Raw genomic sequence first — 16,264 nt, 5'->3', positions numbered from 1 at the left:
AATTAGTTTCCTTAGCTACTGTGTTTGCTCATGCTACCACAATAACGTACCACAAAATGGGCGGCTTAAACAAATGTTGATTCTCTCACAGTTCTTAGAAGGGAAGTCTGAGATCAAAGTGTCAGCAGGGCCATGTTCCCTCTGAAGGCCTTAGGGGAAGATATTCCCTCTCCTCTTCAAGCTTTAGGTGGTGTCCTGCGGTCCTTGGCGTTCCTTGGCCTATAGGCACATCACACCATTGTCTCCACATGGCCTTCACATCGTCTCTCCAAAGTCCCCCTTTTAAGGACATCAGTCATAGTGGATTAGGGCCTACCCTAATGACCTTGTTGTAACTGCGTCACCTGTGTAAAGACCCTGTTTTTATTAAGGTCACATTCTGAGGTCCTGGGGATTAAGATTCCAACATAGCATTTTAGGGGACCCAATTCAGTTCTTAACAGCCACCAGTTGCCAAGCCCAGAGGACTCAGGCTATGGTGGAGGCCCAGCTTCATGCCTAGACAGTATGCAGAGCATACCCACGGTAGGTAAATATGTTCTTGTCTTAGAACTCTGGCCAGAGAAAGCCTGCACTCTTGGACCACCTCTTCCCAACTCTTGTCTTGCATGTGTAAGATACATAGATGTAGATACGTGTAGTTCTGTGTTTTCCTGTATGAACAGGATCATAGTACACACATTGTTTATGAGCCCATGTGGCCATCTCCCTGCCAGATTTTGTCTGCTTGTCTCTGAACAGGCCCTGGAGAAGTTGACTGAGCTGCACCTACTGTTGGAATGTTCTGTGTTCATAGCTGCTGCCTCCTCCATGACTAGGCTTTTGTCTGTAATTTAGATCTTCAGTTCACTATAATGGACTTGTGAGTGTAAACTTACATAGTGTTTATATTATTAGCATTGTTACATTTTATGGAAAATACTATATTTTATTTTTAACATCAGCTTCTTGGTAGGTTTATCTGTATCTGTGCTGTGTTTATAACAGACCTATACAATAAGATCTGCTTGATTGAGTTTTTTAGGCTGTCTCATTAAACGTTTTACTTATGTCTTACATATGATGTATACAATTTTAGTGCAGTCCTTTTAGCTTTGATTTATTTACTAGGAGAAAATAGAGGCTAGGGGTTGGATTAGGATTGAAGTTTAGCAGCTGTAGGATGAAATAGTTTTGCCTTTTTTTTTTTTTTGAGATGGAGTTTCGCTCTTGTTGCCCAGGCTGGAGTGCAATGGTGCAATCTTGGCTCACTGCAACCTGCAACCTCCGCCTCTCAGGTTCAAGCAATTCTCCTCCCTAAGCCTTCCAAGTAGCTGGGATTATAGGCATGTGCTCCCATGCTCAGCTAATTTTTGTATTTTTAGTAGAGACAGGGTTTCGCCATGTTGGCTAGGCTGGTTTCGAACTCCGGACCTCAGGTGATTCACCCACCCTTGGCCTCCCAAAGTGCTGGGATTACAGGCATGAGCCACCACACCTGGCCTCTTTTTTTTTCCCTTTTTTTTAAAGATACGCCCTGCCAAGCAGTTTATAAGAAACCAAGGACTCATGAGCCTAAGAATTTTATTAATAAGGGCCCTCTGATTAATTAACAGGCCTGGATCTCAGTACTCTGAAGGCCAGCAGCACCAGCTGTACTTTGACTGTGGTCCCAGATACTTTTCCTAAACCGTAGGGTGCTGCACTGAGGTTTCTTTTCTGTAGCTTTTCCCTTGTCATGTGGTTTCCAGGGGTACCATGTAGGAGGGTCAGAAAGGAAGTCACCTGAAAAGAGGAGGGGTTTCCAGATGCCAGAGCAAGCAAGCTTGAGATGAAACTTGAGTTGGTCACGTCTCCAGGATGTAGGAGTGGCATGTGGCTGGGCTGTCCATGGGGTCCTCTGCTCAGGCATGGCTGGCTGGGATCTTACCTTTTTTATTCTTTTTCAGGATTCAGGAGCAGTTCCAGAAGAATCCCGACAGTTACAATGGTGCTGTCCGAGAGAACTACACCTGGTCACAGGACTATACTGACCTGGAGGTCAGAGTGCCAGTACCCAAGCACGTGGTGAAGGGAAAGCAGGTAATGGCCTTGGTGGGTAGTGGTGGGTGGCTTCACCCAAGCCAGTCAAAGCTGTTGCAGGAAAGACCCAGCATCCTTGAGGGAGTGTTGAGATCGCCTTTGGGATGTGAGGCATGTTCCTTCTCCTGCCCTAGGAATGAGCTGAGCACACCATCCTTGCTCCCCTTATTCTGTTCGTGAGGTTCTCCCAGCTGTTCTGCAGAAATCTCCCTCTGGGGATGGTGAGCCCTGTTCACACTACTTCCTGAGAGAGAAACCCAAGCATCTGATGTCCTCACCTATTTTATAAACAAAGCCACAGGCACTCGGGGTTCCTATTGTAGATGGCCAGCCTCTCAGTTTTCAAGGGAATCCTCAAACATTATCTTGGTGAATTCTCTTTTTTCCTAAAGATTAAATCTGCCTTCGGTTTCCCTAAGAAAAGTCCAGTCAACTAAATGCACAGTGATAGCTAACATACATTGACATAGCATCTGTCATGTGAGTTTCCTGGGCTTTGCCAGCCCAGGGTCTAATAAACTCAAATTAGACAAAGTGACACAGTGGGTAGCACCTCCCCGTGTATGGTGATGAACCATGCATCACAGAGATGAAAGGATTACGATTTAATTCTCCACAACCTTTTTTTTTTTTTTTTTGAGACGGAGTCTCGCTCTGTCACCCAGGCTGGAATGCAGTGGCCGGATCTTGGCTCATTGCAAGCTCCGCCTCCCGGGTTTACGCCATTCTCCTGCCTCAGCCTCCCCAGTAGCTGGGACTACAGGCGCACGCCACCTCGCCCGGCTAGTTTTTTTGTATTTTTTTAGTAGAGACGGGGTTTCACCTGGTTAGCCAGGATGGTCTCGATCTCCTGACCTCGTGATCTGCCCGTCTCAGCCTCCCAAAGTGCTGGGATTACGGGCTTGAGCCACCGCGCCCGGCCAATTCTCCATAACCTTTAATCACAGGAGAAACAGAACTCTCAGACTCTGCAGTTCTCCCAGGGCAACAACATGGCTGCACAGGAGGGAGGGAGGGAGGGACGGAGGGATGGAGGGACAGGCCCACCCCATCCCAGCGTCCCCACTTGCTATCCTTGCTATTTTTTTTATTTCCTCCTATTCACATAGGTGGCATGCATGTGCCGAGGATAAGCTTCCTGGTCCCCACACCCTCTTTTTTAAGGTTGACTTGGAGTCCTCAAAGGGCATGCCATCCCTGCTGGGGCCAGCCACCTGGTGTCATTCCCTGTGCCTCTGTTACTGCTTAGTGGCGTGATGGGTAGGCCTGTAGTTTGTGCACTGATACCAACCATTCTGCTTTCCCCAGGTTTATTTTATGCCTCCTCAGGGAACAGGTGTCAGGCTGTGGGCCTTTGCTCCCCTCAACAACAAACACAAAACTTATTTTTCTTCAGCTACAAACACCCCGTCACCCCCCTTTAGGCTACATCAGGTCATGGGTGAGACCCATTGAAGCCCCATCCAGTCCTGAGAGGCAAAGCAAAGAACCCAGGTCACAATGATGAAGTGGATGGCCAGGCCTGTGTGCTGTGAGGCTCTTCCATGGAACAGGGAGCCATGTCATGATGTACCTGTAACATTCACAACTTGAGTTTCAAAAACTAAAGTTTCTGAAACCTCCATCTAATGAGTTTAAGTGAGTATAAGTTTAATCTTTTTTTTTAAAATAGAGTTGACCTCATTCTGTCACTCAGGCTGGAGTGCAATGGCATGATCACGACTCACTGCAGCCTTGAACTCCTGGGTTCAAGCTATTCTCCCACCTTAGCCTCCTGAGTAACTGGGACTTCAGGTGCTTGCTATCATGCCTGGTTAAGTTTTAAAATTTTTTTTGTAGAGATGGAGTCCTGCTGTTTCCCAGGCTGGTCTTGAAATCCTGGCCTCAAGTGATCCTCCCACTTCAGTCTCCTGAGTAGCTGGGATTGCAGGTGTGAGCCATCATTCCCACTGGAAGTTTAATCTTTTAGTGGGAGAGAGATGTCTACTCAAGGAATTGTGATAAGAATAACATTATCATAGGTTGTTGTAAATAGATAATTTCCGCTTATTAAAAAACTCAAGTAACAGTGCAAAATGGGACATTACATAATTTAAATCCATAATATAAAAAAATTTGATATATGCCAGAAACTGTATCCATATTTCCTTCTTCATGAGAACCTGCAACCTGTGAAGTAAGCAATTTCTTTTTTGTTTTTAATTTATTTTAAAAATTTTTTATTTTACTTTAAGTTTTATTTTACTTTAAGGGATACATGTGCTGAACGTGCAGGTTTGTTACGTAGGTATACATGTGCCATGGTGGTTTGCTGCACCTATCAACCCGTTATCTAGGTTTTAAGCCCCACATGCATTAGGTATTTGTCCTAATGCTCTCCCTCCCCTTTCCCCTGACCCCTTGGCAGGCCCCAGTGTATGATGTTCCCCTCCCTGTGTCTGTGTGTTTTCATTGTTTATCTCCCACTTATGAGTGAGAACATGCGGTGTTTGGTTTTCTGTTCCTGTGTTAATTTGCTCAGGATGATGGTTTCCAGCTTCATCCATGTACCTGCAAAGGACATGAACTTATTCTTTTTTATGGTTGCATAGTATTCCATGATGTATATATGCTACATTTTCTTTATCCAGCCTATCATTGATGGGCATTTGGGTTGGTTCCAAGTCTTTGCTGTTGTAAATAGTGCTGCAGTAAACATACATGTGCCTGTGTCTTTATAGTAGAATGATTTATAATCCTTTGGGTGTATAGATACCCGGTAATGAGATTGCTGGGTCAAATGGTATTTCTGGTTCTAGATCTTTGAGGAATCGCCACACTGTCTTCCACGATGGTTGAACTAATTTACACTTCCACCAACAGTATAAAAGTGTTCCTATTTCTCTACATCCTCTCCAGCATCTGTTGTTTCCTGACTTTTTAATGATTGCGGTTCTAACTGGCATGAGATGGTATCTCGTTGTGGTTTTTATTTGCATTTCTCTAATGACCAGTGATGATGAGCTTTTTTTGCATGTTTATTGGCCACATAAATGTCTTCTTTTGAGAAGTGTCTGTTCATATCCTTTGCCCACCTTTTATGGGGTTGTTTTTTTTCTTGTAAATTTCTTGCAGATTCTGGATATTAGACCTTTGTCAGATGGATAGATTGTAAAAATTTTCTCCTATTCTGTAGGTCGCCTGTTCACTCTGATAGTTTCTTATGCTGAGCAGAAGCTCTTTTGTTTAATTAGATCCCATTTGTCAATTTTGGCTTTTGTTGCAGTTGCTTTTGGTGTTTTAGTCATGAAGTCTTTGTCCATGCCTATATCCTGAATACTGTTGTCTAGGTTTTCTTCTAGGGTTTTCATGGTTTTAGGTTTTATGTTTAAGTCTTTAATCCATCTTGAGTTAATTTTTGTATAAGGTGTAAGGAAGGGGCCTAGTTTCTGGTTTCTGCACATGGCTAGCCAGTTTTCCCAGCACTGTATATTAAATAGGGAATCCTTTCCCCATTGCTTGTTTTTGTTAGGTTTGTCGAAGATCAGATAGTGGTAGATGTGTGGTGTTATTTCTGAGGCCTCTGTTCTGTTCCATTGGTCTATGTATCTGTTTTGGTACTAGTACTATGCCGTTTTGGTTATTGTAGCTTTATAGTATAGTTTGAAGTCAGGTAGTGCGATGTCTTCAGCCTTGTTCTTTTTGCTTAGGATTGTCTTGGCTATGTGGGCTCTTTTTTGGTTCCATATGAGAGTTAAAGTAGTTTTTTCTAGTTCTGTGAAGAAAGTCAGTGGTAGCTTAATGGGAATAGCATAGCATCTATAAATTGCTTTGGGCAGTATGGCCATTTTCATGATATAGATTCTTCTATCCATGAGCATGGATTTTTTTTCCATTTGTTTGTGTCCTCTCTTATTTCCTTGAGCAGTGGTTTGTAGTTCTCCTTGAAGAGGTCTTTCATGTCCCTTGTAAGTTGCGTTCCTAGGTATTTTATTTTCTTTGTAGCAATTGTGAATGGGAGTTCATTCATGACTTGGCTCTCTGCTTGTCTATTATTGGTGTATAGGAATGCTTGTGATTTTTGCACGTTGATTTTGTATCCTGAGACTTTGCAGAAGTCGCTTATCAGCTTAAGGAGTTTTTGGGATGAGACAATAGGGTTTTCTAAATAGACAATCATGTCATTTGCAAACAGAGACAATTTGACTTCCTCCCTTGCTATTTGAATACCCTTTATTTCTTTCTCTTGCCTGATTGCCCTGGCCAGAACTTCCAATACTGTGTTGAATAGGAGTGGTGAGAGAGGGCATCCTTGTCTTGTGCTGATTTTCAAAGGGATGCTTCCAGCTTTTGCCCATTCAGTATGATATTGGCTATGGGTTTGTCATAAATAGCTCTTATTATTTTGAGATATGTTCCATTAGTACCTAGTTTATTGAGTGTTTTTAGCATGAAGGGGTGTTGAATTTTATTGAAGGCCTTTTCTGCGTCTATTGAGATAATCATGTGGTTTTTGTCATTGGTTCTGTTTATGTGATGGATTACATTTATTGATTTTCATATGTTGAACCAGCCTTCATCCCAGGGATGAAACCGACTTGATCATGGTGGATAAGCTTTTTGATGTGCTTCTGGATTCAGTTTGCCAGTATTTTATTCAGGATTTTCGCATTGATGTTCATCAGGGATATTGGCCTGAAATTTTCTTTTTTTGTTGTGTCTCTGCCAGATTTTGGAATAAGCATGATGCTGGCTTCATAAAATGAGTTAGGGAGGAATCTCTCTTTTTCTGTTGTTTGAAATAGTTTCAGAAGGAATGGTACCAGCTCCTCTTTGTACCTCTGGTAGAATTTGGCTGTGAATCCGTCTGGCCCTGGGCTTTTTTTGGTTGGTAGGCTGTTAATTACTGCCTCAATTTCAGAACTTGTTATTGGTCTTTTCAGGGATTTGACTTCTTCCTGGTTTAGTCTTGGGAGGTTGTATATGTCCAGGAATTTATCCATTTCTTCTAGATTTTCTAGTTTATTTGCATAGAGATGTTCATAGTATTCTCTGATGGTAGTTTGTATTTCTGTGGGATCAGTGGTGATATCTCCTTTATCTTTTTTTATTGTGTATGTTTGATTCCTTTCTCCTTTCTTCTTTATTATTCTGGTTAGTGGTCTATTTTGTTAATCTTTTAAAAAAACCAGTTCCTGGATTCATTGATTTTTTTCTAAGGGTTTTTCATGTCTCTGTCTCCGTCAGTTCTGCTCTGATCTCAGTTAGTTCTTATCTTCTGCTAGCTTTTGAATTTGTTTGCTCTTGCTTCTCTAGTGCTTTTAATTGTGATGTTAGGGTGTCAATTTTAGATCTTTCCCATTTTCTGATGTGGGCATTTAGTGCTATAAATTTCCCTGTTAACACCATTTTAGCTGTATCCCAGAGACTCTGGTATGTTGTCTCTTTGTTCTCATTGGTTTCAAAGAACTCGTTATTTCTGTCTTAATTTCATTATTTACCCAGTAGTCATTCAGGAGCAAATTGTTCAGTTTTCATGTAGTTGTGCAGTTTTGAGTGAGTTTCTTAATCCTGAGTTCTAATTTGATTGCACTGTGGTCTGAGAGACTGTTATGATTTCTGTTCTTTTGCATTTGCTGAGGAGTGTTTTACTTCCAATTATGTGGTTGATTTTAGAATAAGTGCTATGTGGTGCTGAGAAGAATGTATATTCTGTTGATTAGGTCAGCTTGGTCCACAGCTGAGTTCAAGTCCTGAATATCCTTGTTAATTTTCTGTCTTGTTGATCTGTCTAATATTGACAGTGGGGTGTTAAAGTCTCCCAGTATTATTGTTTGGGAGTCTTAAGTCTCTTTGTAGGTCTCTAAGAACTTATTTTAAGAATCTGGGTGCTCCTGTATTGGGTGCATATATATTTAGGATAGTCAGCTCTTCTAGTTGCATTGATCCCTTTACCATTATGTAATGCCCTTCTTTGTCTTTTTTGATCTTTGTTGGTTTAAAGTCTGTTTTATCAGAGACTAGCATTGCAACCCCTGCTTTTTTTTGCTTTCCATTTGCTTGGTGAATATTCCTCTATCCCTTTATTTTGAGCCTATGTGTGTCTTTGCACATGAGCTGGGTCTCCTGAATACAGCACACCGATGGATTTTGACTCTTTATGCAATTTACCAGTCTGTGTGTGGTATTTTTTTTGAGACAGAGTCTTGCTCTGTTGCCCATGCTGGAGTCAGTGGCGTGATCTTGGCTCACTGCAACCTCCGCCTCCCAGGTTCAAGTGATTCTCCTGCCTCAGCCTCCCAAGTAGCTGGAACTACAGGTGCACGGCCCCATACCCAGCTTATTTTTGTATTTTTAGTAGAGACGGGGTTTCACCATATTGGCCAGACTGGTCTCAAACTCCTGACCTCGTAATGCACCCATCTTAGCCTCCCAAAGTGCTGGGATTACAGGCATGAGCTACTGCACTTGGCCCATCTGTGTCTTTTAATTGGGGCATTTAGCGCATTTACATTTAAGGTTAATATTGTTATGTGCGAATTTGATTCTGTTGTCATGATGCTAGCTGGTTATTTTGCATATTAGTTGATGCAGTTTCTTCATAGTGTTGTTGGTCTTTTTATTTTGGTATGTTTTTGCAGTGGCTGGTACCGGTTTTTCCTTTCCATATTTAGTGCTTCATTCAGGAGCTCTTGTAAGGCAGGCCTGGTGGTGACAAAATCCCTCAGCATTTGCTTGTCTGTTAAGGATTTTATTTCTCCTTCACTTATGAAGCTTAGTTTGGCTGGATATGAAATTCTGGGTTTAAAATTCTTTTCTTTAAGAATATGAAATATTGGCCTCCATTCTCTTCTGGCTTGTAGAGTTTCTGCAGAGAGATCTGCTGTTAGTCTGATGGGCTTCCCTTTGTAGATAACCTGACCTTTCTCTCTGGCTGCCCTTAACATTTTTTCCTGTGTTAAACCGTGGAGAATCTGATGATTATGTGTCTTGGGGTTGCTCTTCTCGAGCAGTATCTTAGTGGTGTTTTCTGTATTTCCTGAATTTGAATGTTGGCCTGTCTTACTAGGTTGGGGAAGTTCTCCTGGATAATATCATGAAGTGTGTTTTCCAACTTGTTTTCATTCTCCCTGTCACTTTTAGGGATCCCCAGTCAATCGTAGGTTTGGTCTTTTCACATAGTCCATATTTCTTAGAGGCTTTGTTTGTTCCTTTTCAGTCTTTTTTCCCTAATCTTGTCTTCATGCCTTATTTCAGTAAGTTGATCTTTAGTCTCTGATATTCTTTCTTCTGCTTGATCAATTTGGCTATTGATACTTGTGTATGCTTCACGAAGTTCTCATCCTGTGTTTTTCAGCTCCATCAGGTAATTTATGTTCTTCTCTAAACTGGTTATTCTAGTTAGCAGTTCCTGTAACCTTTTGTCAAGGTTCTTCACTTTTTTGCATTGGGTTAGAACGTAGTCCTTTAGCTCAGAAGAGTTTGTTATTGTCCACCTTCTGAAGCCTACTTTTGTCAGTTTGTCAGACTCATTCTCCGTCCAGTTTTGTGCCCTTGCTGGAGAGGAGTTGCGATCATTTGGAGAAGAGGCATTCTGGTTTTTGGAATTTTCAGCGTTTTTGTGCTGGTTTTTTCCTCATCTTCATGGATTTATCTACTTTTGATCTTTGAGGCTGATGACCTTTGGATGGGTTTTTTGTGTGGGGGTCTTTTTTTTTTGGATGTTGATGTTGTTGCTGTTTGTTAGTTTTTCTTCTAACAGGCCCCTCTTCTGCAGGTCTGCTGCAGTTGGCTGAGGTACACTCCAGACCCTATTTGCCTGGGTATCACCAGTGGAGACTGCAGAACAGCAAAGATTGCAGCCTGCTCCTTCCTCTGGAAGCTTCATCCCAGAGGGGCACCGGGCTAGTGCCAGCTAGAGCTCTTCTGTATGAGGTGTCTCTCAGCCTGTGTTGGGAGGTCTCTCCTAATCAGGAAGTATGGGAGTCAGGGACCCACTTGAGGAGGCAGTCTGTCCCTTAGCAGAGCTCAAGCGCTGTGCTGGGAGAATCCTCCTTTTTGGGATCCGTTGCTCTCTTCACAGCTGGCAGGCAGGAACGTTTAAGTCTGCTGAAGCTGCACTCTCAGCCATCCCTTCTCCCAGGTGCTCTGTCCCAGGGAGATGGGAGTTTTATCTATAAGCCCCTGACTGGAGCTGCTGCCTTTCTTTCAGAGATGCCCTGCCCAGTGAGAAGGAATCTATAGAGGCAGTCTGGCCACAGCCACTTTGCCTCTTTAAGTTAAGTTCCACCCAGTCTGAGCTTCCAGGCCTCTTTAGCACTGTTAAGGGAAAACCACCTACCCAAGCCTCAGTAATGGCAGACACCAAGCTCCATCGTCCCTTGGCTCCCTGGTGTCAGCCTCCTTTCCAGGGGAGTGAGCGGTTCTGTCTTGCTGGGGTTCCAGGTGCTACTGGGGTATGCAAAAAACAAAAAACCAAAAAACTCCTGCAGCTAGCTCAGTGTCTGCTCAAACAGCCTCCCAGTTTTGTGCTTGAAACCCAGGGCCCTGGTGGTTTAGGCACATGAGGGAATCTCCTGGTCTGTGGACTGCAAAAACCTTGGGAAAAGCTTGGTATCTGGGCCGGATAGCACAGTCCTTCATGGCTTCCCTTGGCTGGGAAAGGGAGGCCCCCCGCTCCTTGCACTTCCCAGGTGAGGCGATGTCCCACCGTACTTCGGCTCACTGTCCGTGGGCTGTGCTCACTGCCTAACTAGTCCCAGTGAGATGAACAGGGTACCTCAGTTGGAAATGCACAAATCACCCACCTTTTGCGTTGGTCTCACTGGGAGCTGCAGACCAGAGCTATTCCTATTCGACTATCTTGCCAGATCCCCCCATATCATTCATTCTATTTTATAGATGAGAAATTGAAGCTGAGAGAAGTTACTGAATCATCCAAGTTAACTTGGAAAATCCACAGTGTCATCTCCCTTGTTGTTATGCCTGGAACAGTGAGCACTCTGGATAAGTTTTTGAATGAATGAATAGCTGCATGAATGAAGTAGCAAAGCTGTGGTTTGAGTCAGGTATGTCTGCTTCTAAACCTTATGCTTTTCCCTCTGGGCTACCCTCCTTACTCTATACAAACAAGTGGTGCTGGCTTCTTAGAAGGAGACACTGTCCTGGAACACGTCTCATGTGCATTTATAGGAAATGAACCTCTCTGTATAGTGGGGGCAACTTGGCTTGCACCCTGCATCCCACATGGTGCAGTAAGGTGACTAGGCTTAGTCCCATTCCTGCCTGGCCTGGGTAGGTGTGAAGTCCAGGCTGGCCTGGAGCTGAATCCCTCTGGCCCTCCTGTCCTGTGCCTTCTGACTCTGTGACCACTCCCTCTGCAGTCTCTCCTTCATTCTCCAGGGGCCACTTGAAATAGGCAGACATGTCCTAAACCTGCCCTGTGTGTAGGAGTTTGGATGGGGTCCATAGCATCCCTAAGAAGACTGAGACTTTTGCAAGTGCCCTGTGCCTTTAAGGTACCACAGGCACAGATCAGTGAGTTGCTGGTGGCCTGGCTTCAGCAGGAAGTAGCTGTGTGCTCAGTTTTCCCTTCTTCCCACCCCACATCCCCGTTATATCTCTTACCAGCAACTGGTGACCTCTAGAATCATAGACTTCAGTATAATTTTAAGATCAAAGTCAGACCAGATCACTAGGGATCATCCACAAGGAATTCTAGCTTCAAATGACTACTTCCTGTCTGTTTTTAATAGGCCAGGAGCAGGAACTAACAGCTCTTCCCAAGTAGTTTATCCAGAATTTTGGGATTTTGGTGGGTTAGGTGTTGATTTCTATTTCATTTTTTGTTAGTATTGCCATGTATGTAGTTGAATAAATTATGAAAAGCATTGATTGCCATGCTTCATTCACTTGGCTAAAAAAATTACAGTTTCCTGGTTCTTTATCTGTCTTCTGAACTGCTCTGTGAACCTCTGGGGCTTTCTCTGAAAGGGTTTGTATTAGGCCCAAGCTGAAACTGGTTATTTTCTCTTTTTTTGACTTAAGAGACCCAGGTTAGCTAACAGCTTTCACCATACTTTGCACAGCTACCTGGGACAACTCCCCACTGGAAATGGTGTCTCAGATGTGCTTGTTGACTATCTGGGATGTTGATGCCATGATTCTGCCCTATGGTCGACACCGTGTTATGAAGGTCCTGCCCTATGTCTTGTCTCAAGTTCAGATTTATACCTCTCTCAAATACACTTGTTATGACCTCTAAGATGATGTGGCTCTACTATCACCAAGGATAGCCCTGGATTTGGCTCATTCTACATTAGACATTTTCTAAACATGTGGGCTGTGCTTTATCCCAGGAACTGGGCATGTGGGAATCACCAAGACAGACAAGACTGCTGGTTTGGAGCTTATATCCCAGTGGGGTGCAGCAGTAAAAGTCAGCAAATAAATGAGCAAGATGGAGGCAGGTGCTGTATAGAACCTAAAACTGGTTGGTTTGTGTATTTAACCAGCACTTGTGTGGTTCCCTCTCTGTGTCTTGAAATAGTGAGTTGTCCCCTCCAGTCCTCCTATCATGCAGGCAGTCACTGTGCACCCATGAGGGATACTGAGAACTGTGTGTGCATGGTCTCAGCCAAAAAGAGCCAGGCAATAATCAAGGCTTGCTCTGGAGCTAGTGTTCTCTCTCACCTCAGGGAAGGGTCAAAGGTGAAGTTTGGTTATAAATATCAGGATAGAAGGATGGAAGGAAGGGACTTCTTTTTTCAGTGGTTTATTTAGTAGTGGCTTGCCTAATTTATTTGTTAACACGGTATATCTATGTGACAATAGCATTGGCCTTTTGTGACACCTGCTGACCTAATTTGTACTGGTGACCTGCCTTGGTGGCATGCTTCATCTCCTGTGTGGTTGGAAAAACTTTTTTTTCTCCTTCAATAGTAATTTTTTTTTCCCCATGTCATTCTTACAACACTGCAGACCTCTTTTAAAAATTCTTGGCTGGGCATGGTGGCTCAAGCCTGTAATCCCAGCACTTTGGGAGGCTGAGGTGGGCAGATCGCTTGAGCCCAGGAATTTGAGACCAGCCTGAGCATCATGGTGAAACCCCATCTCTACAAAACAATATAAAAAAAATTTAGCTGGGTGTGGTGGTATGCAGCTGTAGTCCTAGCTACTTGGGAGGCAGAGGTGGGAGGATTACCTGAGCCCAGGAGGTCAAGGCTTCTGCGAACTGTGATTGTGCCACTGCACTCCACCTTGGATAACAGAGTGAGACCCTATCTCAAAAAAAATAAAAAATAAAGTAAAAATAAAAATTCTTGGTGTCTTAATTGCTGAGTGATTTTTTTTTAAAGTCATGCCTCACTTAAAACTTTGGAAAAAGTTTATTTTGTATCTCTTGGATTTTGCTTGTCTAAGTGTTTTTCTTCAGAGCTGTACTTTCTTTCTGGCCTGGCTCTGGTTATTCCCTAAGTGTACCTGTCACGGTTGCCTGTCAGCAGTGTTTATTTTTGGTTTTTGTCTGTGGCACCTATTGGACATTGTCACGATGGTAACCCCGGCTACAACAACTCAACTGTTAAAATCAAAATCTGTTCTGTGTTGGTGATTCAGGGGCTTTGCTCAGGCAGCCCAGTGTTTGTGTTAGAGCTGTGGATAGAGCTTCACAGGAGAGCCAGATCTCAACTCTCCAGCTGTAGCTTGATGCAGGCATTATCGGAGCTTTGCCTCTCCTGGAGTTTCTCATTGATCCCTTTTCTGTAGAAATGGATATGATGAGTTCACACTTGCCTCTCAAGGGTAGTGGGAGACAAATGAGAGTGTGTGCATAATGCTTTATGTTTTTTAGAAGAAAAATAGAGTATTCCTATTTTACCTTGTAATATTTTAAAAAATCATCTTGCTAGTGAATGAAAACTTCTCAAAATGAAGCTTTTAATTTCATACATTAGTAAAATGTGGTTAGGTCTTTTCCATCACATGTTCTTTGCTCAATCTACTCTGCTCTGTTTAGGAAAAGCAGCTGATTCCCTCTCTCTCTCTTGCTGGTGTACCCATAGAATAGAGACAAGGAACTTTGAGTTTAATGACAGATGTTTTTGTGATTGTTCATGTCAGACCTGAGTGGTTATAAACCTGGCATTTCATTGAATCACACAGAATTGCAATGCTTTTGAAAATTAAATTCCAGAGATTTTTAGTTTAACCTCTCATTTTGCAGATGAGAAAACTCTCATGGTGGGATGATGGTAGATCATACACCAGAACCGAGGTCCTCTCACCCCCACCCTGTTTTATGGCCTTATTGCAAATGAAGTCATGATTGGATGTTATTGAGTGACAAGTGAATCTGTTTCCCTTGAGTCTTCTTCCTCATAGATTGTGAGTGTTCCTGCAGGCTGGTGTAATCACTGTCGTGACCTGCCATTTTTGTCCTCACCCTGGGTACCTTTTGGAACACCACCTTAGCCACTAGGCGTGTCATGTATGGCTCTAACTCATCCCGAGGCTTAGATTCGTAGTGAGGCCTTGCCTGTGAGCTTGATGTAAGTGCTGGAATTTGTGTTAAAAGCTCCATAACGTGTTCTTAGAAGTTGCTTAGGAAAAAATGCAGGAAGATGTTGTATTATAGGAAACTTCTATAGCAGAAAAGACTAATAGACTGCATTATTTTTGCATTTACATAATTTTTGAGTGCATAACACATTTATATGTTCAAAAGCACAAACATGTGTAACAACAACAAAAATCCCTGTCCTGCCTCTGTGTCTTTTCTGTCTTGTCCTGACCCCTCCCCAGCTAGCCCTAACCTAAGTCATCACATAACTGGTTTTGGGGATATTTCAACAGATGTTTTTATGTATATATAATCAAGTATGAACATGTATTGCTCTGTCCCCACCTTTAGCAAAGATGGTGCATTCCACTTTTTAAGATGATCTTAATGCCCTTGCCCAGTGTCATTTTGGCCCCACCAAGGAGACTCCCATCTCTTTTTACCTCCATGTCCCCAAGTGCCTGAGGGGTGCCCAGTAAATTCTAGATAGACCTTGCTTTCCCTGGTCATCTGGCTCAAGCCCCAAACCCACCATCCCTCACACCTGGGACTCCTGTTCTTTGCTTTTTCCCCCTTCAAACTATAGGCTGATTATTAAACCAATGTCTTGTTAATGGACATTTAGGTTGTTTCCAGTCTTTCCTGTTGTAAACAATAAAACAATGCCCTTTAATAAACTTCATTTTGCATATATGCATTTTATATAGAAAAAAGTCCATGAAGTGTAGTTGCTAGATTGAAAGGTATATGTATTTCTAATTTCTTTTTTTTTGAGACAGGGTTTTGTTCTGTCACCCATCATGGCCTGCTGCAGCCTTGTCCTCCCTAGGCTTAAGCAATCTTCCCATCTCAGCCTCCTGAGCAGCTGTAACTACAAGCATGCACCACCATGCCCAGATGATTTTTTGTATTTTGTAGAGATGGGGTTTTCTCACGTTGCTCAAGCTGATCTTGAACTCCTGGGCACATGCAGTCCATCTACCTTGGTCTCCCAGAGTGCTGGGATTACAGGCCTGAGCCACTGCACCCAGCCTATATTTCTAATTTCTATAAGTGTTGCTAAATTATCTTCCATATGGGGTTATACTAACTTATGTATCCATCAACAATGTATAAGAGCCCTCGGTTTTTCACAAATTTGCTGACAATAGTATGTTATCAAACTTTGGGGTTTCGTAAGTTGAGTAGATGAAAAATAGTATCTGTGTCTAGTATGAATTTGTATTTCTCTTAGAGTGAGGTGGAGCATCTTTCTACATGTGACTGTCCTTTGAACTAGTTATATCTTTTGCCCATTTTCTATTAGGTTGCTGTACATTTTCTTATTGATTTCTAGGAGTTCTGTATATATTAGAGAGATCAGTCCTTTGTATGTGATATGTATTGCCGATCTGTTGTCCCATTTTGTTATTAACCTTTTGAGTTGATTTATATTGATCCTCCTGTCTCAGCCTCCCAGGAAGCTGAGACCACAGGCACGAACTGCCACATCCTATTAATTAAATTTTTTTTTTTTTTGTAGAAATGAAGTCTCCCTGTGTTGCTCAGGCTTGTCTTAAACTCCTAGGCTCAAGTAATCCCCCTGCCTCAGTCTCCCAAAGTGCTGGAATTATAGGCATGAGCCACCATGCCCTGCCTCACCTTACTAATTTTTGTGTATTCAAG

The 16,264-nt window shown here is 42.8% G+C and overlaps 2 protein-coding genes across 3 annotated transcripts in view; one reads left to right on the top strand and one right to left on the bottom strand.

The window, feature by feature from the left end:
- LOC105494244 (oxoglutarate dehydrogenase) overlaps positions 1 to 16,264 on the bottom strand; it is a 467,517-nt gene that overhangs the window by 265,113 nt on the left and 186,140 nt on the right. The gene's annotated exons all lie outside the window — the stretch shown is intronic.
- Positions 1 to 16,264, top strand: part of LOC105494215 (NudC domain containing 3) — a 106,551-nt gene that overhangs the window by 61,122 nt on the left and 29,165 nt on the right. For both annotated transcript variants that reach the window (XM_011762488.3, XM_011762487.3), the window contains exon 3: positions 1,929 to 2,061. In XM_011762488.3, the coding sequence (XP_011760790.1) occupies positions 1,929 to 2,061 (133 nt within the window). The remainder of the gene's footprint in view (positions 1 to 1,928; positions 2,062 to 16,264) is intronic.

The sequence above is a fragment of the Macaca nemestrina genome, chromosome 4 (assembly GCF_043159975.1).
Source record: "Macaca nemestrina isolate mMacNem1 chromosome 4, mMacNem.hap1, whole genome shotgun sequence".
In the NCBI taxonomy this organism is placed as follows: domain Eukaryota; kingdom Metazoa; phylum Chordata; class Mammalia; order Primates; family Cercopithecidae; genus Macaca; species Macaca nemestrina.
The sequence above is the reverse complement of the archived record's forward strand: the minus strand, read 5'-3'. Positions and strand labels throughout refer to the sequence as shown.